General features: G+C 38.7%; 1 protein-coding gene across 2 annotated transcripts in view; it reads left to right on the top strand.

Moving 5' to 3' along the window:
* ITPR2 (inositol 1,4,5-trisphosphate receptor type 2) overlaps window positions 1-27,795 on the top strand; it is a 584,772-nt gene that overhangs the window by 176,778 nt on the left and 380,199 nt on the right. For both annotated transcript variants that reach the window (XM_005902445.3, XM_070371231.1), the window contains 8 exons: window positions 7,628-7,769; window positions 10,406-10,567; window positions 14,617-14,789; window positions 15,685-15,804; window positions 15,922-16,107; window positions 17,214-17,465; window positions 19,269-19,413; window positions 21,191-21,341. In XM_005902445.3, coding sequence (XP_005902507.2) covers window positions 7,628-7,769; window positions 10,406-10,567; window positions 14,617-14,789; window positions 15,685-15,804; window positions 15,922-16,107; window positions 17,214-17,465; window positions 19,269-19,413; window positions 21,191-21,341 — 1,331 coding nt within the window. The remainder of the gene's footprint in view (window positions 1-7,627; window positions 7,770-10,405; window positions 10,568-14,616; window positions 14,790-15,684; window positions 15,805-15,921; window positions 16,108-17,213; window positions 17,466-19,268; window positions 19,414-21,190; window positions 21,342-27,795) is intronic.

Raw genomic sequence — 27,795 nt, 5'->3', positions numbered from 1 at the left:
ACGTTGAGCTTCTTTTCATGTGTTTGTTAGCCATCTGTATGTCTTCTTTGGAGAAATGTCTTTTTAGTTCTTTGGCCTGTTTTTTGATTGGGTCGTTTATTTTTCTGGTATTGAGCTGCATGAGCTAGAATAACTTTTAAATCATCAAGAGTCAGTTGTGAACTCTTGCAATAGCTCTCAGGTGAATGAATGACTCTAAGGAAATACATAGAATGGTCTCCATGGCGGCACACCTGCTTCTCAATGAGCAGATCCTGGTGCCTAAATGAACATAGTAACATTAAAATCTGGGGAATGTTTACATTTTTCTATTTTAGTTTGGCTTGAACACAGTTGTTTGGGTTACTTTCTGACCTTTCCTTTTGAATGTTTCCTAAGAGATGCCTTTTGATGCACTTGATTTGATATTTGGGTTTGGAGTTTTAGAAGCCCTAAAAGTTTTATGCTTTTTTGTTCTTATTTATTCAAGATACATTTCTCTGCTCAAGTCCCACAAAGCAAACATGTTATATAATACCAGCAAACAGTCTGCAAAAGTGTAGCTTTCTGCCCTTGTAACTCGCTCAGAGACACTCGAAGAAACTGGATCTTTGATTCCTCCACTCATTCTGTTTTGGAAATGAGTAAGAAAGAGTGATACTGATAGCCATCAGTCATTTCATCCCTACTTTATTTGGTACTATGTTAGGTACTGTAAATATATTTCTCTAGTCCTTCAAACAACCTTGATATGGACATTATTCCCATTCTACATAAAGGATAATTGAAAGTTTAAGCCAATCAGGTAAGGTCACACTGTAAATGGGGGATTTAATCATGTGTGTTTTTAAAGTCCATAGGTTTCCAATACACCAGAGCGCAAGCATTCTCTGTATTTATCCACTTCATGGTCTGCTACATACCTTTCAATTTGAATAAGAAAAATAAGAAATTACCAATTTCCCAGGCATTCACACACTGAAATTCTCATGACAGCTGGTGAAATGATAATTGGTATCAGTTCAGTTCAGTTGCTCAGTCGTGTCCGACTCTGTGAACCCATGGACTGTGGCACGCCAGGCATCCTTGTCCATCACCAACTCCCAGAGCTTGCTGAAACTCATGTCCATTGAGTCAGTGATGCCATCCAACCATCTCATCTCTGTCATCCTCTTTTCCTCATGCCTTCAATCTTTCCCAGCATCAGGGTCTTTTCCACTGAGTTAGTTCTTCACATCAGGTGGCCAACATATTGGAAGCTTTCAGCATCAGTCCTTCTGATGAATATTTACGACTGATTTCCTTTAGGATTGACTGGTTTGATCTCCTTGCTTTCCAGGAGATAACTGATATAAGCATTTTGAAACATAGTTTGACAGTAAGGAGCAAAGTTTAAGGAAGCAGTCACTCCTCGTGTAAGTGGAATCATGCGGTGTTTGTCCTTCTATGACTGGTTTATTTCACAAAGCAGGTTCACTCATATTGTCATATGTGACAGGATTTCCTTGTTTGTTAAAATTGTGTAGTATTCTTAGGACAGTTTGCTCACGGTGGCAATGCAGCCATGAACAGCACAGGCTCCATTCACATCTTCATGCAATTTACGGGCTTGAGTATTGGTTCCAGTTCCCTGAGATAGGAGCTCAGAATCTAGAGCAGGGGCCATCCAACATGTGATCACCAGATCAGATGTCCTTCTGATACAGAGTTAATATCTTCTTATAGCAGTCTCATTTCCCTTTGAATTTTTTTTCCTTTTTATTTTTTTAAATTTTATTTTATTTTTAAACTTTACAATATTGTATTGGTTTTGCCAAATATCGAAATGAATCCGCCACAGGTATACACGTGTTCCCCATCCTGAACCCTCCTCCCTCCTCCCTCCCCATACCATCCCTCTGGGTCGTCCCAGTGCACCAGCCCCAAGCATCCAGTATCGTGCATCAAACCTGGACTGGCGACTCGTTTCATACATGATATTATACATGTTTCAATGCCATTCTCCCAAATCTTCCCACCCTCTCCCTCTCCCACAGAGTCCATAAGACTGTTCTATACATCAGTGTCTCTTTTGCTGTCTCATACACAGGGTTATTGTTACCATCTTTCTAAATTCCATATATATGTGTTAGTATACTGTATTGGTGTTTTTCTTTCTGGCTTACTTCACTCTGTATAATAGGCTACAGTTTCATCCACCTCATTAGAACTGATTCAAATGTATTCTTTTTAATGGCTGAGTAATACTCCATTGTGTTTATGTACCACAGCTTTCTTATCCATTCATCTGCTGATGGGCATCTAGGTTGCTTCCACATCCTGGCTATTATAAACAGTGCTGCGATGAACATTGGGGTAACGTGTCTCTTTCCCTTCTGGTTTCCTCAGTGTGTATGCCCAGCAGTGGGATTGCTGGATCACAGGCATTTTACTTGCTTGATATTCCTGTCTTGACACCAGCTATCCTTTGTTTGTGTTTGAGTAGATGCCTTTTTTCGATATCCATTTGTTTCAGATTTGCCAGTCATTTTGCTTTGTTAATGTCTTGTGAGCAGGCAAGAGCTGGATTTTAAAAATATAATCTGATAGTCTATTTGAATTCGCTAACGTTTAATTACCTTGATTTGTTAAATAATGTGTTTGGACTTATTTGAATACCAATGGGTATCATATTTTGTTATTTTCTTTCTCCTGTATAGCTTTTTTTCTTTTCCCTCTTCTTCTTTCTTCCTTTCTGTTGGAGTGGTTAAGTTTGTATTTTCTCCCCATTTTTACTTTTCTTCTGGTTTAGAAGCTATAGATCCTGTTCCTATTCTTTTGCAAGTGCCCATATGGTCTTGTCATACATTTCAGCTATATCTTCTTTTTTACACAACTTGAAAATATTTCTTTCTCTCATGGGAGAAAAATACTTCAGAATGCTTTGATTATTCTCTGCTATTCTACTTCCCATCTTTTTTTTTAGGGGGCAATAGTTGTCTAGACCCATAGTTCTGAGTTTATTCTTTAAATTACTTATGTCATCTAAGTTATGATGTATCACTTTTTTCCTGAAAATTTAGTTCCTAAAATTATTTTTCAGTTATTAATTATATTAATGTATTTTACCTTTTGTTCTACTTGCTTTTATTTCTTGCATTTCACTCCTCTCTGGGTTCACTTTTCTTTTTGCTGAAATTTTTTCTTTAGTCTGTTCAATGAGGTTATAAATCTTATTAATCTTTATATGGGGATGTCTTCATTTTACCTCCTTTTTTAACTGATACTTTATGTATGAAATGCCAGCTTGACAATTCTTTTTCTTTAGTATTTTAAAGTTATAACAATTATTTTCTGTTGTATCTTGCCGTTAAGAATTATTATTCTTTATTGGCCTTTTTGCTTACTTTCTGATAATTTTGTAGATTTTTTTCTTTTGTCTTTGATGTCCTAAAGTTTCACTACAATGTGTTTACAAGTAATTTTTAATTTTATTTTTCCCACTTGACACTTAGGGTATACTTTTAATCAGAATACTTATATTTTTCTTCAATTCTGGAAAATTTTCAGCCATCTTCCTTCAAATATTTATCTTTTCCTCTTACCTCTCTTCTGGAACTCCTATTAGATGGGTGTCGAATCCTCTTAATTCATCTCCCTTATCTCTTAACTTTCCTTTTATAACTTGCCTTTTGAAATCTGTCCTGCTTCCTAGATTGATTTTTTTGGTACTGTCTATAAGTCACCACATTTTCTTAGAATGTGTGTGTAGTATTTTACCTTCATGAATTATATTTTTATTTAAATGATTATAATTTTGTTTCTCAGATTTCTATTGATTCTTTTGCATAGCCACATTTTCTTCATTTGTATCTGCCCTCTTTTATGTATAGTGTCTTCTTTGGTATATAATTGTTTTCTTAACTCTTTGAGGATCGGAAACACACTGATTTAAAAGTTATTTTGAAATTGTACTGCTACTTGCATTTTTTTGGTGATGAAGTGCCTCCTGGCTTTTCAGTATGATGGATGGTTTTCTTAATGTCAGTTTTTCTCTTGTGCTTTGAAATTTAAATATGCAGGTTCTTCTTGAGTGGAAATATTTTTCTTATTCTCTCTCTGCATTCTCTCATTTTCTTTATTAGTTTTATGGTTGCTTCCACCTTGCTCATCTCAACAAGTCCAGAGCCAGATCTGATAGTGAGGGCTGAGAATTTGTGTCCTCCGCTAATTTGAGGCTTTGGCCATGGAGATTGCAGGTGGTTGAGTCCAGTTCTGTCTGTGTGCTTCCTCTCTTTCCTCCTATCACTCACTCACTGCACAGCCGGGGCTGGAACAGGGGTCACAATATGTTTAAGGTTCCTTTAAGAGATGGAGACACCTTGCTTTAGTCTCTGCTTTTGTGTCTTTAGTTTAGTTCCCTGCCATATGCTTTCGGTCCCCATTGTCTTGCCAGTACTGAATATTATCCTTGCTTATCACTGTGCTTCTTATTTCGTTCCTGGTTTTTGTTATGTTTTAGGTATGTCTTTTTTAAATATATATTTTGTTTATCATGGGTGCATATGATAAAATTCACACAAAAAGTTTTTAATAAAGGGAAATTAATAAGTTTGAGTGATTAAAGGACCTGCGTCTGCCTACAATGCAGGAGACCCGGTTTCAGTCCCTGGGTTGGAAAGCTCTCCTGGAGGAGGAAATGGCAACCCACTCCAGTACTCTTGCCTGGAAAATCCCATGGACGGAGGAGCCTGGTAGGCTGCAGTCCATGGGGTCACAAAGAGTCGGACACAACTGAGCGACTTCACTTTCACTTTCACCCATCTCCCAGTACAGAATTGTAATTTGGTCTAAACTGAAAAAATCAGTTTTATTTGCCACAGATGGGATGCTTGAGGTGAAAAGACAACAATAAGGTTTCAACAGTTTTGGAGGTCAAAAGAGAAGACTCATTTTCTTGACTATCATTGCCTCATCATTAGGGGAGGTGGGCTCTGCAAATAAGGTTAATGTATAGTCATTCTCAGTCAAGACTGTTAATTTTCTTCATCATCATTCCATTAGCTATCACCAGTTTTTAATTTATTTTTAATTGGAAGATAATTGCTTTACAATATTGTGTTGGTCTCTGCTGTACAACATTGAGAATCGGTCATAACTATCTATGTATATATATATCCCCTTTCCTCGTGAGCCTCCCTCGCAGCCCCCCATCCTTCCCCTCTAGGTCATCACAGAGCACCAAGCAGGGCTCCCTGTGTTATGGAGCAACTTCCCACTCTATCCGTTTTACATATGGTAGTGTATATATGTCAAAGCTACTTTCTCAATGTGTCCTACCCTCTCCTTCCCCTGCTGTGTCCACAAGATCATTCTCTACATCTGCATCTCCACCATCATTCATTTGTAAGCCATCTGGAAGAGTTTGAAGCAGAGGCATTTGTAGTTGCTCCCAGAGTTGCACTTTCTTAAATAACTAAACACCTGAATACAATATCCTCTAAACAGCAAGAGAAAAAAAAACAAAACCCAATACTTCTAAAAAGAAAATGCAGATATATTTATGCTTGGACTGGACTTGTAAATTGAGCCCTTGAAGCTCAACTCAATTTTAGTTTGCTGAAGAAGTCTGAGCTCAAAATAAATATTTTATTATTGCTGTTAAGGACAACAGAATAATTTAGAAGATGTTGAGTCACAATTTGGAAAGAAATTCACACCACATTTTGATGTGTAGAAATCATGTTTTACATTTCTGTGGGTGCCCCTAGAAGCTATGTCAGTGAATCCTATTCCTAAGACATTTTGTCGAAAAGAAACAGATGGGGTTAGAATTTAAAATAGGCACACAAGAAAACATATCTCTGGAATTTGGAGTAAGTTTATGAACTTTGGAGGTGCGCTGAATTTGGATGTGGTGGCTAAATTCTGGATTATAGGTTTATCCACTTGGCTCCACTCCCTTGCAAGAGTTGAATCTGGAGGTAAGATCAAGGTGCTTCATAACGGAATACATTCCGCACTTTTCTAGAGTCACTGAATCTCTTAAATTGTAGTTCTTTTGTTGATGTGGTCTTGATTGATCATACTAATAACAGTGAATAATTATGCTGATGTATATGGATAAAGCTTATTTATTGAAATATAGTTGATTTACAATGTTGTGTTAGATTCTAGTGTAAAGTGATCCAGTTATATATAAATATATTCGTTTTCATTATGGTTTATTATAGAATGTTGAATATGGTTCCCTGTGTTTTTCAGTAGGACTTTGTTGTTTATCTGTTTTATATATGGTAGTTTTTATCTGCTAATCTCAAACTCCTAATTTATTCCTCCCCCACCCTGTGCCTGTTTTTGTAACCATAAGTTTGTTTTCCATGTCTGTGTTTCTGTTAAAACATTGTAAATAAATTCATTTGTGTCATATTTTAGATTCCACATACAAATGATATCATATGGTATTTGTCTTTTTCTGTCGGACTTGAACTTCACTTAGTAATGGTAATCTCTAGGTCCATCCATGTTGTGGCAGATGATACTATTTCATTCTTTTCTGTCTGAGTAGCATTCCATCATGCATCTATATGACATCTTCTTGGATAAAGTTTACTTAAATATTTGTTGGATAGTTTTTGTAGTATTAAAAAATTCATATATGATGCAGTTCCCTGGTGGTGTAGTGCCTGTATGAATTTTACAAAAAAGAGTCACACAGGAAATGATAAACCGCAGGAAGGAGGAAGAAGAAAGCTAAGGGAGGAAGGTGCCAGATGCCACTAATGTTCAAGTAATAGTTAAAAAAAATAGCCAAAATGTAGAATTAAAGGTAAACATTAGTGTATGATTTTAGGGTGCTATGATTTGTATAGATCAGTTAATACTTTCAGAACAATTTAGAGATATGATGGCTTGCTCTTGTCTCTCTTTGCAGGTCATTTAAGTTTTTCCTATTCTGTACAGAGAGAAATTGTAATGTGGTAAAGATTAGAAAATGTAGTTGATAATAAAAAAGAACAAATTTGAGTTTAAGAATTTAGTTTAGCTGTTCTCTCATAAAGCCAAAATACCCTTCTTTGTGAGTCAGTCATGAAAAAGCATCTGCTGATGGGTGTTATCCTCTCAACACCTCTGATTTTGGGACTCATGGGGTTTTATTTCATAATTGTCTTTGCAAATACTTGATTAGAGTTGGAGGTAGGAGTAGGGGTTGGTGGAACTGAAGAAGGGATGCTCTTTGCAAAGATTTAAGTAAATGGGAAAAGGCAATGGCACCCCACTCCAGTACTCTTGCCTGGAAAATCCCATGGATGGAGGAGCCTGGTGGGCTGCAGTCCATGGAGTCGCCAAGAGTCGGACATGACTGAGCGACTTCACTTTCACTTTTCACTTTCATGCATTGGAGAAGGAAATGGCAACCCACTCCAGTGTTCTTGCCTGGAGAATCCCAGGGACCGGGGAGCCTGGTGGGCTGCCATCTATGGGGTCGCACAGAGTCGGACACGACTGAAGTGACTCAGCAGCTAATTTAAGTAAATATTTACTGTATTAGTTATTTCATTAAATGATTTTATTATAAAATACTTTTACTTTTTAATGTTTTAGTGCTTATTTACAAATATTTCCAAGATTAAGCACACCATAATATTTCCCTTTCTTTTTATGATAGGTTTGTAACCAAGTTACTGGAAGACCTTATCTTCTTTGTTGCTGATGTACCTAACAACGGACAAGACGTTCTAGACGTGCTTATCACCAAGCCAAACCGAGAACGTCAGAAGTTAATGAGGGAACAGAACATATTGGCACAGGTGACTTTGCATATTGTATCTTTTGAATTATAGTATCAGGAAAGTTCTTGTATTAGTTACCTATTGATGTATAACAAATTACCCCTAAACTTAGTGTCAAAAGCCAGCAGATACTTAGGTTTTCTGTGGACTAGGAATCTGGGGGTGGTTTAGGTGGGCAGTTCTTGCTCACGGTGTTTCACAGGCTGCAGTCAAGGTCTTGGCTGGGTTGTGGTCATCTCGAGGCTCAAACAGGGGAGGATTTATTACTCAGCTCACTCACTTGGGCCTCTCCACAGGGCTGCCTCAAGACCAGGCAGGTTGTGTTCCTTAGAAGTGAGGGATCCAAGACAGAAGAAGAGAGGGCCTCCAGGTGGAGGTCATAGTCTTTTTGTAACCTCATCTTAGAAATTCTAATATCTCATCATTTCTACCTTGTTCTCTTAGTTAGAAGTGAGCCAATAATTCCAACTCACAGTCAATAAGACAGGATTCCATAAGAGAGTAATTCCAGGAGGCAGGGTTCACTGAGAGCTATCTTGGAGACAGCCTGCCACAGACCTCTGAAAAACCTACATGGTCAAACTGTTTCCAGAAAACATGCTGTAATAATGTTCTAAGTAGAATTTCCAGGGGAGCTTGGAAGCTGCCATTTCCATCTGCTTCCTCCTCTTCCCCCATTTTCCCCTCAAAAAGTAGGGCAGTCTATTCATTAGTCACAAGTGCTCTTTACAGTATTCTAGTTTTTTCCCTGGAAGTCTAGAAATGCTCCTATGCTATGTCTTCCTGAAGTTGTTCATCATGTGCCGGCAAATTAATTTACTCCCTAATACTATGCACGTTTGGACATGCCTACCTTCGTGCATTCTTTTTATTCTGTTAATTGCTATATAAGTAATGGGCTTCTGCCTTAACTGTGGACTGTAGGAAGATCCTTAAAAAATAAAATTTATGTTATTAATATACCTGCTATTGTAGAGTTGGGAAAGGAAAATAGTAGACATTATCAGTTAATATTCTGTAGCTGATTGTCAGAATATATAAAATCAACAGTTTTCTCAAATAAAATAAAGGTTGCAAATCTAATGAGACAAAGTCTTTTCTAACATTAGCATTTCTTTTGTATAAAACATTTGATTTCAAGGACTATTAGAACCTTGAATGATTTATTATTTCAACCAATATATGTCAAATATTTTACTTCAGTATAATAAATAGAAAATTCACAGTTTAGTGAATATAGAATTATTGAAGAAACTTTAATTCATATTTTATTTCATGGACTACAGAGGATAATTCTGCTTTCTTGTATGACTCCTCATGTCTTTGCCTAGGTGCTCTTTTATAAATAATTTACTCATCCTGCCAGTTCATCTCCAGGTGATCCTACCTGCTGTCTTCTTGCCTAAAAAGAGTCATGCTCCTCAATGCTTTTTAAATACTTCCCAACTGCTAATTTTCTTACAAGAAGAATCTGAGTCACTGGGTATCACCAGGTGCCCATATGGCTCCTTATTTGTTTTGAATGCTGATACATTCATTGATTTGGTCACATCTTTATGTATACAAATAATAAGTTAATTCTTTTACTAAGAGGTTTAAAAGCAATATTTGGAGGTAGTCAGTTTTAGATGAAAAGTAAATTTCCTTATAGTGTTTTGATTTTCCTTATAGTGTTTTGATTTTTAGAAATTTATAGGGAATAACAGAAGTAGTTGTTTGACTTCAAAGCCCATTGAAGTCAAACTATATTTTAGTGCATCTGAATATGTTCATGTAACTTGGTAAAACTTAAAATCTTTAAAATTTTATTATTTTTAACCAAATATTTATTTATTTACGTTAAGTCCTTATTGGTTACTTTAAATATAGCAGTATGTACGTGTCAGTTCCAAACCCCCAATTTAGCCCTCCCTCCCACCTTCCACCAGGTAACCATAGTTCATTTTCTAGTCTGTGAGTCTGTTTCTGTTTTGAAAATAAATTCACTTGTATAATTTTTTTTAGGTTCTGCATATAAGTGATATCATATGATTTTTTTCTTTTTCTGTCTGACTTATTAGGGAAGTTGAACACTTCCCAAATATTTTTTATTTTAATAAAATAGAATTTCTAAACAAAATGAAGCATTTTATTTAAATATTGTTTTGTCATTTAATTTAGGGAATATTTTTAGCAGTATTTTTCTGTCCCTTAATATGTTGGTCTTATATCCCCCCCAAAAATCTTTCTTTTATTTTTTTACTTTACACTGCTGCTGCTGCTGCTAAGTCGCTTCAGTCGTGTCCGACTCTGTGCAACCCCATAGATGGCAGCCCACCAGGCTCCCCCATCCCTGGGATTCTCCAGGCAAGAACACTGGAGTGGGTTGCCGTTTCCTTCTCCAGTGTGTGAAAGTGAAAAGTGAAAGTGAAGTCGCTCAGTTGTGCCCAACTCTTAGCGAGCCCATGGACTACAGCCTACCAGGCTCCTCCGTACCTGGGATTTTCCAGGCAAGAGTACTGGAGTGGGGTGCCATTGCCTTCTCCACTAATTCTACTCAAATATTACAAAAGCCTTTTTGAGTCAACGTTTTTTGTTATAAAAAAATTAAAAAGTTCTAAACATGCACCTCCATTCATCAGAATAAGTCATAGTTGTTGTTGTTTTCTTAATAGGTATTTGGGATTCTTAAAGCACCCTTTAAGGAGAAAGCAGGAGAAGGCTCAATGTTGAGACTGGAAGATCTGGGGGATCAAAGATACGCCCCCTATAAGTACATGCTGAGGCTGTGCTACCGTGTGCTGAGACATTCGCAGCAGGACTACCGGAAAAATCAGGTTCAAGGATGGCCCGCCTTTTTATCTTTTTAACATCTAAAGTATGGGCGAAGTTGTTTGGTTACAGTTCCAAGACATATAAATTAGGAATGGGAAATTCTTCTTTGCAGTGAAATGCTCTTGGTCATTTGTGTGTGTTCCAAAACGTTTCTTTTATAATTGAAATATTTTATAACACACAAAAATGACCTGTAAATGTATTTAAAATGACATACATATTTATTATTCCTTGTAAAATTAGAATTGTTGGGGGAAGATGTCTGAGTCCTCATGTGTGCATGGTATTAGCTCCTGATGGGAAGGAGGCATGCTGGATATATTATGTAAAGAGGAATGAGACATTTCTTGGCATTTCTAGAAACACGTGACATACCCCATCATGTGTAGGCTAAAGAGTTCATTGTCTGGTGGAAAAAATATGATGTGCATCTGAAATGTAAGGCAGAGTCATGGAGTGGGTAGGGGAGATAAAACAGTATTGTGGGAATTCAGGAGAGAGAGGAGCTCAGCTCAGGTAACCCAGGAAGGGTGCTTGGAGAAGGAAGCATTTGAATACAATAAGAATCATTAAAAAAAAAAAAAAAAAAAAAGAATCATTTTCAGAAATTGTATGGGAACTGGCATTTTAGTGAACAAATTTCTGAAAAGAGAATAATGGATCCTAGAAGGGCAGTTTCATCGCAAGATACACCTAACCATGGAGGACAGGGAACCCAGGTGTATCCAGGGATATAGCTTAAAGTTGCCAACTCATGTAGAATTTCATCTCATTTTTGTCTTAAAATATAATATAATATACAGTGGGCTCAGTAATATATGTGTGCTTAATACAAAATTGTTTTCAATTAATTAGCATTTGGTAAGTTAGTGTCCTATGTTTCTCTTACATAGTTGGAGAGATGAGTGCATAGTCAGGAAACTTCGGTGATGAGTTTAGTCCATCTGGAAGGATGGTTGTGGGAGTGAGCTGGAAAGGCATGTGGGCTGAGCTGTGGAGGGCTGAGGATGTCTGACCCGGAGGCTGGATGCTATTTGGGAATCAGTTCAATTCAGTCGCTCAGTCGTGTCTGAGTCTTTGTGACCCCACAGACTGCAGCACACCAGGCCTCCCTGTCCATCACCAACTCCGGGAATTTACTCAAACTCATGTTCATCGAGCTGGTAATGCCATCCAACCATCTCAAACTCTGTCATCCCTTCCTCCATCCACCTTGAATCTTTCCCATCATCAAGATCTTTTCAAATGAGTCAGTTTTTCACATCAGGTGGCCAAAGTATTGGAGTTTCAGCTTTAACATTAGTCCTTCCAATGAATATTCAGGACTGATTTCCTTTAGGATGGACTGGTTGGATCTCCTTGCCGTGCAAGGGACTCTCAAGAATCTTCTCCAATACTACAGTTCAAAAGCGTCAATTCTTTGGTGCTCAGCAAAGTAATCTCTGCTTTTTAATATGCTGTTTAGGTTGCTCATAACTTTTCTTCCAAGGAGTAAGCATCTTTTAATTTCATGGCTGCAGTCACCATCTGCAGTGATTTTGGAGCCCCCCAAAATAAAGTCTGTCACTGTTTGCAGTGTTTCCCATCTATTTGGCATGAAGTGATGGGAAAAGATGCCATGATCTTAGTTTTCTGAATGTTGAACTTTAAGCCAACTTTTCACTCTCCTCATTCACTTTCATCAAGAGGTTCTTTAGTTTTTTTTTTTCACTTTCTGCCATAAGGGTGGTGTCATCTGCATATCTGAGATTGTTGATATTTCTCCCGGTAATCTTGATTCCAGCTTGTGCTTCTTCCAGCCCAGAATTTCTCATGATGTACTCTGCTTGTAAGTTAAATAAGCAGGGTGACAATATATAGCCTTGACGTATTCCTTTTCCTATTTGGAACCAGTCTGTTGTTCCATGTCCAGTTCTAACTGTTGCTTCCTGACCTGCATACAGATTTCTCAGGAAGTACATCAGGTGGTCTGGTATTCCCATCTCTTGAAGAATTTTCCACAGTTTGTTGTGATACATACAGTCAAAGGCTTCGGCATAGTCAATAAAGCAGAAGTAGATGTTTTTTTCTGGAACTCTCTTGCTTTTTCTGTGAACCAGTGGATATTGGCAATTTGATCTCTGGTTGCTCTGCCTTTTCTAAATCCAGCTTGAATATCTGGAAGTTCACAGTTCACGTACTGTTGAAGCCTGGCTTGAAGAATTTTGAGCATTACTTTGCCAGTGTGTGAGATGAGTACAATTGTGCGGTAGTTTGAGCATTCTTTGGCATTGCTTTTGTTTGGGATTGGAATGAAAACTGATCTTTTCCAGTCCTGTGGCCACTGCTGAGTTTTCCAAATTTGCTGACATATTGAGTGCATCATCTTTTAGGATTTGAAATAGCTCAACTGTAATTCCATCACCTCTACTAGCTAAGACCCACTTGACTTCACATTCCAGGATGTCTGGTTCTAGGTGAGTGATCACACCTTCATGGTTATCTGGGTCATGAAGATCTTTATTTGTATAGTTCTTCTGTGTGTTCTTGCCACCTCTTCTTAATATCTTCTGCTTCTGTTAGGTCCATACCTTTTCTGTCCTTTATTGTGCCCATCTTTGTATGAAATGTTCTCTTAGTATCAGTAAGTTTTACTTAAGTCAGGAACACATTCTAGTCAGTAAATTTTCCCAGCATAGAAAACATCCCCAAGGAGAATCCCCAAGAAACTGAAGTGAACACTTTGGACTGTGGAGAAGGTTAAGCTTACCAGTTCTGAGATGTGGCTTGGAATAGAGAGGCAGGCTAGTGGGAAGGAGAAAAAGCAGGTAGAATCATACATGGGGGAAACGCCCTGGTGGCTCTCTCTTGCTCTAAGATTGGACCTTTCTGTTTCACATGGCTCTCCAGGACCTCACCTCCCATGTCAGCTCTTGTTTTCTCCTCACTGACGACTTTCCTGCTGCAACGGGCACTCTGTGATTACAGAACTCAGAAGACTGGGTTCCACCACCACGGAACCTTCCACTTGCTACTCCCATTGCTTCGATGACTTCTCTCCCCATGATTGCCTCATTTTTAAAAAAAATCATTTCCATTATTTCATCATTTTCATCATTTCTATCCCAGGTCAAATGTCACCTTTTCAGCACCTACCCCATCTAAATTTGTCAGCTTTTCCCATGCTTCTGCTTGTTTCATTTCACTTATCAATACCTAAAATGATCCTGTTTGTTAGCTCAATGACTGCCCTTTATCACTAGACATGAGCTCCATGGGAGCTTGTCTGTCTTGTTTACTGCCATACCCCTAGCTCTCAATTCTGTAACATGTGTTTGCTAAAAACAAGCACATCCTCTTATATAACCATACTATACAGCTGGAATGGCCTTCCAGAAATATCTATTGGATGAATCGGTGTGAGCAATAAAGTGACTAATCATATTACCTTACTGGACTTTTTTCCTGTTTACCTTTTTATTTGTGAGTTTTTTCACTGATTTTTTTTAAAGATGAAAAGTGCTAGGTAATTTTATCATCATTTTAAAAAGAAGATTTAATAGATCATTGTAGTATGTGTAAAAAAAAAGAAATAGCCTAGGTTCACCTGGGATCTTCATATAACAGTATGAAGCTCGTGCTTCATGAACAAAATGTCAGAGGGTCATTTTCCTTTCTGTAATTATGCCAAAATCCTGGGTTATGACTTTTAGTGAGTGTTTGAAGAGGGCCATCTGTTATACTGGTGAGATACTTAGTTATCATGTCATAAAAAATTGTGATTTTAATTAGGTTTATTTTTTTCTAATTTGTAAGTGTTAAGTACCATATTAAAAATTACTTCTAGACATGTAATTTTCTGTTATAATTAAAATGAGGTCTATATTAATATATTGGCAATTCCTTCCTCAAAAATTCTATTTATTTAAGAATTACTTATTTGCTTTTCTTTGGACAATAATTTTTAGTGCATTTCTCTTATGAATAAATTAATCATTGTTGCTGACCCTAATAGAACCTGTTATTTCTAAGCTGTTTGGCAGTGCATTCTGACAGTCCTTCTCCTTTGCAGGAATACATTGCTAAGAATTTCTGTGTCATGCAGTCCCAGATTGGCTATGATATTTTGGCAGAAGATACCATCACAGCTTTGTTGCACAACAACAGAAAACTACTAGAGAAACACATTACAGCAAAAGAAATAGAAACATTTGTTAGTTTACTCAGGAGAAATCGAGAGCCAAGGTTTGAAGTAGTTCATGCAGTCTTTTCTTGTGGGGATTATGGCTTATTGCTGTATTTTCAGAACTTTTGTACAGTTAGAATTCTTTCATGGACAAAACAATGTTGGACTTATTGCTATGATAATTATGTATCATCGTGAGTTATTATCTCATAGGACATCAAAGCCCTTTATAGATAATGTATTTAAATGTGGTTGATTTTCACTCTGATAACTTGTGTTTTTATAGTTCGCCATAGTTTTTTAGAATATGTCCATATATATATTAATACACTGTTTCATTTAAATCCTTGCACATTCTCCTGAAGTACACTGGTCATGAAATATTATCCATATATTAGAGATGCGAAAATAGAAGCCTACAAACCAACTAGAAAGAGAAGTTAGGGTTTCTGACTCCATGGCAAGTCGCCTTTCTCTTATACCATGCTGCCTTATCTGGGAGAAATGATTGCAGAGAAGTCAAGCAGCTTGACAAAATCTTCTTAATTAGCATGGCAAATAAGTGTTAGAAGATAGAATTAGGCCTCTGACTTGACCAGACCGAATTCATGTGCTGTCTGGCTGTTTTACTGAGTACAGCGTTAACTTTGATCTGGCTTTGTTTTGATACTGTACATATAACAAGTCACAGTGCTGTGGGATGAATATCAGCAAATAAGTAGAAGCAAGCTTATATCATTTTTGGAAACAAGATTTGTACTAAATACAAATAATTGGACATTTAATTTGTCTCTAATGATGCAGTAGGTAAGCAACACATTAGAAAACTGTTGCATGGAAATAATATTAAAAATATATCTAGACAGTTTCATTATATCCCAAAGTATATTATGGGTGGTGATTTTATAAGATGCTTTTTGCTAATGTTCAATTTAATTTTTTTTCTCTTGTCAGGTTTTTGGATTATTTATCAGATCTGTGTGTGTCTAATACCACCGCGATACCCGTAACTCAAGAACTCATCTGCAAATTTATGTTGAGCCCAGGCAATGCAGACATTCTCATTCAAACCAAGTAAGCCCAAATGATGGAGGCATCCTTTAATGTTCATTATTTGTAAGCAGGACAGTTCCTTGTCTTGTTTCTGAATGAACTTTTTCATAGATTTTTGTGTGTGTTATTTATTTCAAGACTGGTCTCAATGCAAGGAGACAACCCCATGGAGAGTGCCATCCTTTCAGATGACATTGATGAGGAAGAAGTTTGGCTCTACTGGATTGACAGCAACAAGGAACCTCATGGCAAAGCCATCAGGCACCTTGCCCAGGAGGCAAAGGAGGGCACCAAGGCTGATTTGGAAGTCCTTACCTATTACAGGTTAAGTATCATGGAGAACCATAATTCTCAGTCTCACATATTGAGAGGTGATTCTCAGAAATCTGTAAATCTGTGAAGTCAGATGTATGTGAAGAAACTTAAGAAGTTATATCAGAACTAAGGTAGCTGAAATACTTAGTATTATTTAAAATATTCACAATAAATGTAAACATCTGTGTTTTCTACATATATCACTTGCTATTTTCTCATTTTCTCCTAGTTTGGAACTGTTGTGCAGCAATGGAGTTTTTCCTCTTGTTGATTGGTGTGGGTGCAGATAATTGAGTTGAGAGGGAGATAGAACTGGGGCCAGGGAAACTGATTTGGTTGTAGAGGTGGCCTCAGAGAAGGTTAGCCAGTAGTTATGTATATACTGCTTATGGTCATGTAGAGACCTAGGACCTTGGACAAACTGGTGTCTATAGTTGTAAAAGTTCAGTGGTGGCATATAGTAGTTGAAGTTTCAGTGGTGGTTGATGTAGTCAGTATAGTGAGAGCAAGAACCGAGTTGGTGTTTTTTGAGTCTAAGGCATGGAAACCCAAAGCAGAAACCAAGACTGGGCCTAAATCACAAAATCTGAGAAAGACAGAGAATTCCTTGTGTCCCCTGATCTCTACAGCTACAGAATCAAAGGCTACTTTCTGTATCTTGGCGGCTGATGAGTCAAAGTGTACTGATGCCATTTGGACTGCTCACTTGAATAATCATTGATCATTTGGGGACTGAATAAGTCTGCACTTGGAATGTAGACATGAGAGCCTGGAACTGAGTGAGCCTGGGCAAGGCAGAAGAGATGGTTTCACGAGAGCTGTTATCCGTAGCCTTTGGGCTTAGTGTATTTGTAATCCTAGGAAACCAAGAACCTAGAGCCTGATGGCAGTCTCCACCAGAAACTTGTTGCTAGAACAAGTGAGAGAAATTGCAACTGCATGGCCATAGAAGTGACCTCATCTACGTGCCATTCAATCACTTAACCCACTACCACAATGTCCAGTATCACATACACTTGGAAATATTAGAAACATAAAAGTAGATGTGGATTGATACTAATACGTAGACTTTATCCAGATAAGACAAATAATGTAATACATTTACTATTTTTAAGGTACCAGCTAAATCTCTTTGCAAGAATGTGCTTGGATCGCCAGTATCTGGCCATAAACCAGATTTCTACACAGCTCTCTGTTGATTTGATCCTGCGATGTATGTCAGATGAGAGCCTGCCTTTTGACCTCCGAGCATCTTTTTGTCGCCTCATGCTCCACATGCATGTTGACCGGGATCCCCAGGAGTCCGTAGTGCCTGTTCGCTATGCCCGGCTCTGGACAGAAATCCCCACGAAGATCACAATTCATGAGTATGTTTGGGAGCATTTCTCGATGACTTTAAATTCAGCTGATGAACTCAAAATCAAATGTCTTCAATTTCTTAAAAAATTTATTTTATTGAAGTATGATGGTTGATTTACAATGTTGTATTAATTTCTACTATACAGAAAACTGATTCAGTTACACACACACACACACACATATATATATATATATGTATTCTTTTTCATACTTTTTTCATATGGTTTGTCACAGGATATTGGATATCGTTCCCTGTACTATACAGTAGGATCTAGTTTTTTTTAATCCATTTTATATATAATAGTTTGCATCTGTTAATCCTAAACTCCTAATCCATCCCTCCCCCAAATGTCTTCAATTTTGAAATGGAATATAAGGAAAAGCATTTCTGTGTTCAAATTTGGCTTCTTTAACCTTCCAAATGCAAATGAGATACTCTTTTTGGAAAGTAAAATGACAGCTTTTGATAATAGAAATGTTATTCTGGAAACCAGTAAACACAAAACGTGTTAATAATAGGAGCAAAAATTTGTTAAGTCTTTAATATTATGGTAGACTTTGATTTAAGTGCTTTACATGTAGTAACTCATTTCAAAACAGGCCCATTTTACAGATGTTCAGCTCAGTTCAGTCGCTCAGTCGTGTCCAACTCTTTGCGACTCCATGAATCGTAGCACACCAGGCCTCCCTGTCCATCACCAACTCCCGGAGTTCACTCAGACTCACGTCCATCGAGTCAGTGATGCCATCCAGCCATCTCATCCTCTGTCGTCCCCTTCTCCTCCTGCCCCTAATCCCTCCCAGCATCAGAGTCTTTTCCAATGAGTCAACTCTTCGCATGAGGTGGCCAAAGTACTGGAGTTTCAGCTTTAGCATCATTCCTTCCAAAGAAATCCCAGGGCTGATCTCCTTCAGAATGGACTGGTTGGATCTCCTTGCAGTCCAAGGGACTCTTAAGAGTCTTCTTCAACACCACAGTTCAAAAGCATCAATTCTTCGGCACTCAGCTTTCTTCACAGTCCAACTCTCACATCTATACATGACCACAGGAAAAACCATAGCCTTGACTAGACAGACCTTTGTTGGCAAAGTAATGTCTCTGCTTTTCAACATGCTATCTATGTTGGTCATAATTTTCCTTCCAAGGAGTAAGTGTCTTCTAATTTCATGGCTGCAATCACCATCTGCAGTGATTTTGGTGCCCCAAAAATAAAGTCTGACACTGTTTCCACTGTTTCCCCATCTATTTCCCATGAAGTGATGGGACCAGATGCCATGATCTTCGTTTTCTGAATGTTGAACTTTAAGTCAACTTTTTCACTCTCCTCTTTCACTTTCATCAAAAGGCTTTTTAGTTCCTCTTCACTTTCTGCCATAAGGGTGGTGTCATCTGCATATCTGAGGTTATTGATATTTCTCTCGGCAGTCTTGATTCCAGCTTGTGCTTCTTCCAGCCCAGCGTTTCTCATGATGTACTCTGCATATAAGTTAAATAAGCAGAGTGACAATATACAGCCTTGACGTACTCCTTTTCCTATTTGGAACCAGTCTGTTGTTCCATGTCCAGTTCTAACTGTTGCTTCCTGACCTGTATATAGGTTTCTCAAGAGGCAGGTCAGGTGGTCTGGTATTCCCATCTCTTTCAGAATTTTCTACAGTTTATTGTGATCCACACAGTCAGAGGACACAGCATCTAGAAAGGTTGATTAATTTAACCAAACTTAGAAATCAGGAGGTTAAAGTATATATATTTTGCAATTTAAATGACTACAATCAATTTAACTTCCTTCAAATTCTTTCTGTGTTCCCAGATATGATTCTATAACAGACTCTTCCAGAAATGATATGAAGAGGAAATTTGCACTGACAATGGAATTTGTTGAAGAATACTTGAAAGAAGTTGTAAATCAGCCTTTTCCTTTTGGAGATAAAGAAAAAAACAAACTGACATTTGAGGTAATTTCTTTTAAACAATCTGTAAAGTTATTCACTTTACACTGTCTAAAATTAGGTACATTGAACATCAAAGATTTTTTTCCCTCTAATACTTAGGATGTTTTGATAATTCGGTAGTTAAATTCCTGAAGGTATGATTTCCTCTGCCATTGATTAAAAGATAGATTTGATACTTTAATTATACCTGATATACAAAATATTTTATTTATAATTACGTTATATACTTTTTTCTTTGATTTTTTGATTTATTTGTGTAAACTTTATTGCATTTAATGGACAGAGAGTTTTGCATATTTATAATATATTTTGCATAAAAAAAATCTCCATTAAAGTGATGTTTTTAGCCTCATTAAACTAAATTGAAATTATAATATCACTTTGAGTGGATAGTGACAAAACTAGAGAGAAGATGCCATACCTGATACCTGGGGTATTAGGTACCTACTGCTGATGTGTAACAGATCACCCCCAAACCTAGCAGCCCAAAGCAACAAGCATGATTATCTCATGTTCTGTGGATCAGAAATCTGGTGGTTCTGGATCAGGGTCCCTCAGGAGGTGGTAAATCAAGCTGTTGCTGGGGTTACCGTCATCCGGGGTTAGATGATCTGCTTCTACGTTCACTTGTGTGGTTGTACTTCCTTGCTGGCTGTTGTCTGGACACCTCATTCTTCTTGCCATGTGGGCCTTTCCATAGGCTGCCTCAGTGTCCTCACAACCTGGTGCCTCGCTTCCCCTGGGGTAACTATTTGAAAGAGAGAAAGGGCCCAAGATGGAAGTTGCAGTCTTCTGTAACCTGAGGTTAGAAGTGTCTTGTCATCATTCTGCTGTATTTTGTTGGTGACACCGACTAAGCCTGGGGCAGTGTGGAAGGAGACCCTATGCTGGGGACCATTTTGGAAGCTGGCTGCCATGCCTAGTATATCCTGTAGCATCCAGAAGACCACAAAGTGGCATAAGGAACATGTGTTTGTAGACAAATTTCATGGATAATATTCAGTTGTTAAAGTAATTCATTAATGTGACTGTTTATTCAGTGATATCCTACTGACTAATAACTTAATATTTAAGCAAGAGGTCAATCATTCTAATGTAAACTTCATTTAACCACCCTGATACATCTAAAATCTGTCTTCTTGCTTCCCGTGTGGACTGTTCACCAGATACCTCATATTCCTGTCACATGGGCCTGTGATGGGGTTGATGAACTGGTCTTATTTGGATTTAATTCTAAACTTGATTAAATCAGAGTTCAGTGGTTACTTCTGTAGGTATTAAATTCCTAGGTATTAATGAATTAGAAGAGAACTGCTGAAGGATATATTTCCTGTTGATTAGATAGAATTCTTTTTAAAATTTTTGAAGTATAGTTGATTTACAATATTATATGAGTTTCAGGTATACAACAGAATGAGTCAATATTTTTGTAGATTATACTCCACTGAAAGTTATTACAAAATAATGGCCATATTCCCCTGTGCTGTAAAGTATATCATTTTTGCTTATGTATTTTATACATAATGGCTTGTACCTCTCAGTTTCCTATACCTATATTGCTCCTCTGCCCACTGGTAAGCACTAGTTTGTTCTCCATATTTAGGAGGGGTTCTTTAAAATCTACCTTTCTATTAAATCAGACCAGCTGAAATTAAAAAAAAAAAAAAAGAATTAGACATAATTAGACATGTCTGCACAAATTTAGATAATAAAAATTCAGTGCTTGTTTTTGTTCCTAATGTTTCTCTTTTCTACCCTTTTTCTTCTTTTTCTAAATTAGGTGGTTCACTTGGCTCGGAATCTTATATACTTTGGATTTTACAGTTTCAGTGAATTGTTACGGCTAACAAGGACTCTTCTGGCTATCTTAGATATTGTCCAGGCCCCCATGTCATCGTATTTTGAAAGATTAAGCAAATTTCAAGATGGAGGTAAGAACTTTGGAGAACAGTTATAAGGTTTTGGCATTACTTTGAGGTGAGATAAAGAACAAATCTGTTGAGAGTGGTTGTGAACATGTACCTGGTAATATATATGTGCAAGTGGACCTTCATCCTGATAGGACTGAATGCCAAGAGGCTAGAAGTGCTAACATGCTTCTCTTTTTAATGAAAAACTTTAAACGACAACTTCATAAGATCAAGGAATTCCATCATGCTATGGTCAGTTCACGAGTGAAAATATTACGTGTTAAAAAATAAACATTTGTGGCTTCACTGGTGGTCCAGAGGCTAAGACTCCATGTTCCCAGTGCAAGGGGCCCAGACTTGATCCCTGGTAGGGGAACTAGCACCCCACTCCAGTACTCTTGCCTGGAAAATCCCATGGACGGAGGAGCCTGGTAGGCTGCAGTCCATGGGGTCGCGAAGAGTTGGACACGACTGAGCGACTTGACTTTCACTTTTCACTTTCATGCATTGGAGAAGGAAATGGCAACCCACTCCAGTGTTCTTGCCTGGAGAATCCCAGGGACGGCGGAGCCTGCTGGGCTGCCATCTATGGGGTCGCACAGAGTCGGACACGACTGAAGCGACTTAGCAGCAGCAGCAGCAGGGAACTAGATCCTGTATGCTACAACTAAGAGTTCGCATGCCACAGCTGGAGGAACCCCATACTGCAACGAAGACTGAAGATCTCGAGAGCTGCAACTAAGAGCTGGTGCAGCCAAATTGAAAAAAAAAATTAATATTTGAGATCATCCTGGTGTGTGTCATGTGCTGGCTACCCTTCATAGCACGGCAATAGAAAAATGCAGAGAATGGGTACATGCAGGGTCATGCCAAAGAGGCAATGGGTGCAAAGCCATTACAGAGGCAGTACAGTACAGTGGGCAAGAGAGCATGTGCTTTTGAGTCAGAGTGCCTATGTACCAGAGAAGGCAGTGGCACCCCACTCCAGTACTCTTGCCTGGAAAATCCCATGGACGGAGGAGCCTGGTAGGCTGCAGTCCATGGGGTCGCGAAGAGTTGGACATGACTGAGCGACTTGACTTTCACTTTTCACTTCCATGCACTGGAGAAGGAAATGGCAACCCACTCCAGTGTTCTTGCCTGGAGAATCCCAGGGATGGGGGAGCCTGGTGGGCTGCTGTCTATGGGGTCGCACAGAGTCGGACACGACTGAAGCAACCTGGCGGCAGCAGCAGCAGCGGCAGCAGCAGCATATGTTCCAATTCTGGATTGACCACTTTTTATTAATTTAGGCAAGGTACTTCTCCTCTCTAAGAGTTTCTTTTCTATTTGAGATATGGTGATAAGGTCAGTTTTCATTCCAATCCCAAAGAAAGGCAGTGCCAAAGAATGCTCAAACTACCCCACAATTGCACTCATCTCACACACTAGTAAAGTAACGCTTAAAATTCTCCAAGCCAGGCTTCAGCAATACGTGAACTGTGAACTTCCAGATGTTCAAGATGGTTTTAGAAAAGGCAGAGGAACCAGAGATCAAATTGCCAACATCCGCTGGACCATCAAAAAAGCAAAAGAGTTCCAGAAAAACATCTATTTCTGCTTAATTGACTATGCCAAAGCCTTTGACTGTGTGGATAATGATAAACTGTGGAAAATTCTGAAAGAGATGGGCATACCAGACCGCCTGACTTGCCTCTTGAGAAATTTGTATGCAGGTCAGGAAGCAACAGTTAGAACTGGACATGGAACAACAGACTGGTTCCAAATAAGAAAAGGTGTACATCAAGGCTGTATGTTGTCACCCTGCTTATTTAATTTATACGCAGAGTACATCATGAGAAATGCTGGGCTGGAAGAAGCACAAGCTGGAATCAAGATTGCCGGGAGAAATATCAATAACCTCAGATATGCAGATGACACCACCCTTATGGCAGAAAGTGAAGAGGAACTAAAGAGCCTCTTGATGAAGGTGAAAAAGGAGAATGAAAAAGATGGCTTAAAACTCAACATTCAGAAAATAAAGATCATGGCATCTGGTCCCATCACTTCATGGCAAATAGATGGGGAAACAGTGGAAACAGTGTCAGACTTTATTTTTCTGGGCTCCAAAATCACTGCAGATGGTGACTGCAGCCATGAAATTAAAAGACGCTTACTCCTTTGAAGGAAAGTTATGACCAAACTAGACAGCATATTGAAAAGCAGAGACATTACTTTGCCAACAAAGGTCCATCTAGTCAAGGCTATGGTTTTTCCAGTGGTCATGTATGGATGTGATAGTTGGATTATAAAGAGAGCTGAGCTCAGAAGAATTGATGCTTTTGAACTGTGGTGTTGGAGAAGACTCTTGTGAGTCCCTTGGACTTCAAGGAGATCCAACCAGTCCATCCTAAAGGCAATCAGTCCTGAATTATTCATTGGAAGGACTGATGCTGAAGCTAAAACTCCATTACTTTGGCCAAAATGCAAAGAGCTGACTCATTTGAAAGGACCCTGATGCTGGGAAAGATTGAGGGCAGGATGAGAAGGGGAAGACAGAGGATGAGATGGTTGGATGGCATCACTGACTCCGTGGACATGTGTTTGGGTGAACTCCGGGAGTTGGAGATGGACAGGGAGGCCTGGCGTGCTGCGGTTCATGGGGTTGCAAAGAGTCAGACATGACTGAGTGATTGAACTGAACTGAACTGAATGATAGAAACCTCATGGTTTCCTTGTGAGAATTAAGTGAATGTATACACATATTGAAAGCACTTATAACAGTGCATGCCTCATAATTCGATAGTTTGTTTCAGATGGTGATTGTCTTCAGGTTGGATGCCCTGAAAATACCCTGTGGTATAGAATTGTTTGCAGAATGTATATTGAAGAGTGCATTTGGATAAATTACCTGTAAGGAAGTCGGGAAGGTAGGATTGGCATTTAGGATATACACCTGTAAGGAAGTGGAGAAGCCGAGCCACAGTGTGGTTACAATTGAGGTCTTTGCCAATCCTACAGGGATCTCTGGAGCTGCGATGGTCCCTCACAGTGGTCACAAATTAAGGCAGAGAGCCTGGGCTTTTGTCCTCATATTAGCCAGCACTGATTGCTGGCTTCACATAGAGAGGATGCGCAGCCTTCAATAAGGCAGTTCCTTTTGGATGGTGGTCTCTCTTAGTGAGAAGCATGGGTACGAGAAGGCAGCAGCCATGACTGGCCAGCAACTGAGGAAATAGATACCTCAGCTCTGAATAGGTGATGAGTGTGAAGCACAATGTATCCACTACAGTATCCACTAAGGATTAAACAGTGAAGCCAGAAATCTGACTTCAAATATAGAGAAGAAATATCTGACAGAGAATGATAAAGTAGCTGAAGTAATTAATTGCTGCAGCTTAAATCTCAGTTCCTTCTACATCTGCCAAAAATGTGTACATGTCAATAAGAAGCAAATGAAACTTTATATATCCCTCAGCCTCAGCCGAACTAGAAGACACAGGACAGTACGAAGTTATTGTAAGTAGAAAAATGACGTCAGTTTTTAGTGGCGCTGCCTCATTATTCCCACTGAGAGCTTATGTGGATAGTTAGGGGGTTCTATCCCTAGGGAAAAACCATGTTAAAGAGACTGTGTAAAAATCATCTATAGACGGAATTCCCTGGCGGTTCTGGTGGTTACAACTCTACACCTTCCACTGTGGTGGGGAGGGAGGGTACTGATCCCTGGTCAGAGAACTAAGATCCTGAAAGCCGTGCGGTGCACCACACCCCCCGCCCCAAACTCCCCCCAAAAAGGAAATCACCCTTAGAAAGAGAAGGTCTAGCCTAAGGATGAAAAATACTGAAAGAGAATCCAGAATCCAGATAGATAAGAACTCTGAATAAAGAGGAAGGAACTTGAAAGGACACAGGGAGCAGTTGTGGAAAACTAGAGGTGAACAGGTTAAAAGTAAGACAGAGGTGCCCTTTGGACTCTTGTTGGTGAAAGGGAAAAGAAACAAGGTGGGGAAATCTGGAATACCATAACATAAAATAAAATTGAAGAAAACTGTTTCTCTCCAGCCTCCCAACAAAGGCCAACCTTTAAAGAGACTGCATTACATGACTCGGACAGGAGAGGGTGCCCTTGAGCTAAAGATCATGTAAATCAGCCCACGTCACCTTGTCCATGAAATGCAGCTGCTAAGTCAGAGATGTAGTCAATTGTCATCTGTATGAAAGGACTATAAGATCAAAACAGAATGGAGAATCAAAACATTTCAGTTGATGGAAATTTCTCTCTGAACATCAACCGTGAAAGAGAAGAGAATTCCAACACGATACTTTCAACTGAGTTAAATACCTTCAAATATGAAAACATAAACATATGATAAACACCTTGAATCATAAATCCAAGAACTAAGGTTCAGATCAGATCAGATCAGATCAGTTGCTCAGTCGTGTCTGACTCTTTGTGACCCCATGAACTGCAGCACACCAGGCCTCCCTGTCCATCACCAACTCCCGGAGTTCACTCAGACTCACGTCCATCGAGTCAGTGATGCCATCCAGCCATCTCATCCTCTGTCGTCCCCTTCTCCTCCTGCCCCCAATCTCTCCCAGCATCACAGTCTTTTCCAATGAGTCAACTCTTCGCATGAGGTGGCCAAAGTACTGGAGTTTCAGCTTTAGCATCATTCCTTTGGGGAAACAGTGGAAACAGTGTCAGACTTTATTTTTCTGGGCTCCAAAATCACTGCAGATGGTGATTGCAGCCATGAAATTAAAAGACGCTTACTCCTTGGAAGGAAAGTTATGACCAACCTAGATAGCATATTCAAAAGCAGAGACATTACTTTGCCAACAAAGGTCCGTCTAGTCAAGGCTATGGTTTTTCCTGTGGTCATGTATGGATGTGAGAGTTGGACTGTGAAGAAGGCTGAACACTGTAGAATTGATGCTTTTGAACTGTGGTGTTGGAGAAGACTCTTGAGAGTCCCTTGGACTGCAAGGAGATCCAACCAGTCCATTCTGAAGGAGATCAGCCCTGGGATTTCTTTGGAAGGAATGATGCTAAAGCTGAAACTCCAGTACTTTGGCCACCTCATGCGAAGAGTTGACTCATTGGAAAAGACTGTGATGCTGGGAGAGATTGGGGGCAGGAGGAGAAGGGGACGACAGAGGATGAGATGGCTGGATGGCATCACTGACTCGATGGACGTGAGTCTGAGTGAACTCCGGGAGTTGGTGATGGACAGGGAGGCCTGGCGTGCTGAGATTCATGGGGTTGCAAAGAGTCGGACACGACTGAGCGACTGATTTGATCTGAATGAACTTAGGGTGTAGTCATGGTAAGAAATAGGAATGTGAGAATCAGTGCACAAGAGACATTCAGAATAGCAGACTGAATATAATCACCTAAGGAGTGACTGTTGATTGGGAAGAAATGATGTCCAAAGATTGAATCATGGATGTGCCAACATTGAATAATGAGATAGCGGAGAAGCCAGCAAAAGAGACTGGGACAGAGTGCCAGCAAGTAAAGAGGAAGACCAGGAGACTACAATGTCTTAGAAGCCAAATAAAAAGTAATTTTAATTGTTTGTTGGCTTATATAATGTACTTCCTAGATAGCACCTGTTCATTGTGTAGTTTATGTGCTGAGTGGTTTTATGGGATTACCTTTCATGTAATGTGACTTGGGCTTAACCTTGTGTTATTCCATTAATGAAATATGAAACACCATAATTCTATTATAGTATAAAAAAGTAATTCATGATAGTTTTTATCAGCCAATTATAGTTTTCTAAGAAACTTTTTGTTGTGTTAGTAAGAAATACCTATATGTGTTCTACATGAACTGAGATTCAGAGGTCTTCCTTTTGAGACTCATGTGGTGTGTAGAATGGTGTCTCTTCATTAGGGAAACACATTTTCTTAATTTGTGGTAAGGGTTTGTGCATTTTGCCTAGATTTTTGGAATCTGAAACAATGTGTTTATCCCCCTATTTAGTAGTTAAGTATTCTAGAAATGTTATTCTAGTTCTTGGTGTATTAAAATTAATTTGCATTAAGGATGATAGTTTGATTTCTTCTCTTGATATTTGCAAATCAGAAGGTAAATTATTTCTTTTATGCATTCCTATTATTGGATACGTAATGTAAGCTGTAGGAAAATATAGTTTGTTGTTAAGCTTCTTTTGATAATAGTGACAATTTTACTTACTACACACAATACCTCTGAGAGAATTTATTATGATTAGCTTTCTTCATTTCTCTCAACTCAAAAAGTCCTTCTCAGGGAATTATTTTTGCTTTTAGTAACATTAACTGTTTATTTAATATCATTATCTTGCATACATATGGAAGGACAATGCTTTCATAGTCTGATGTGCTCAGTCACTTCAGTTGTGTCTGACTCTTTGCGACCTCATGGACTGTAGCCCATCAGGTTCCTCTGTCCATGGGATTTAATGAGCAAGAATACTGGAGTGTGTTGTCATTTCCTCCTCTA

The sequence above is a fragment of the Bos mutus genome, chromosome 5, assembly GCF_027580195.1.
Source record: "Bos mutus isolate GX-2022 chromosome 5, NWIPB_WYAK_1.1, whole genome shotgun sequence".
Lineage (NCBI taxonomy): Eukaryota > Metazoa > Chordata > Mammalia > Artiodactyla > Bovidae > Bos > Bos mutus.
The sequence above is the reverse complement of the archived record's forward strand: the minus strand, read 5'-3'. Positions and strand labels throughout refer to the sequence as shown.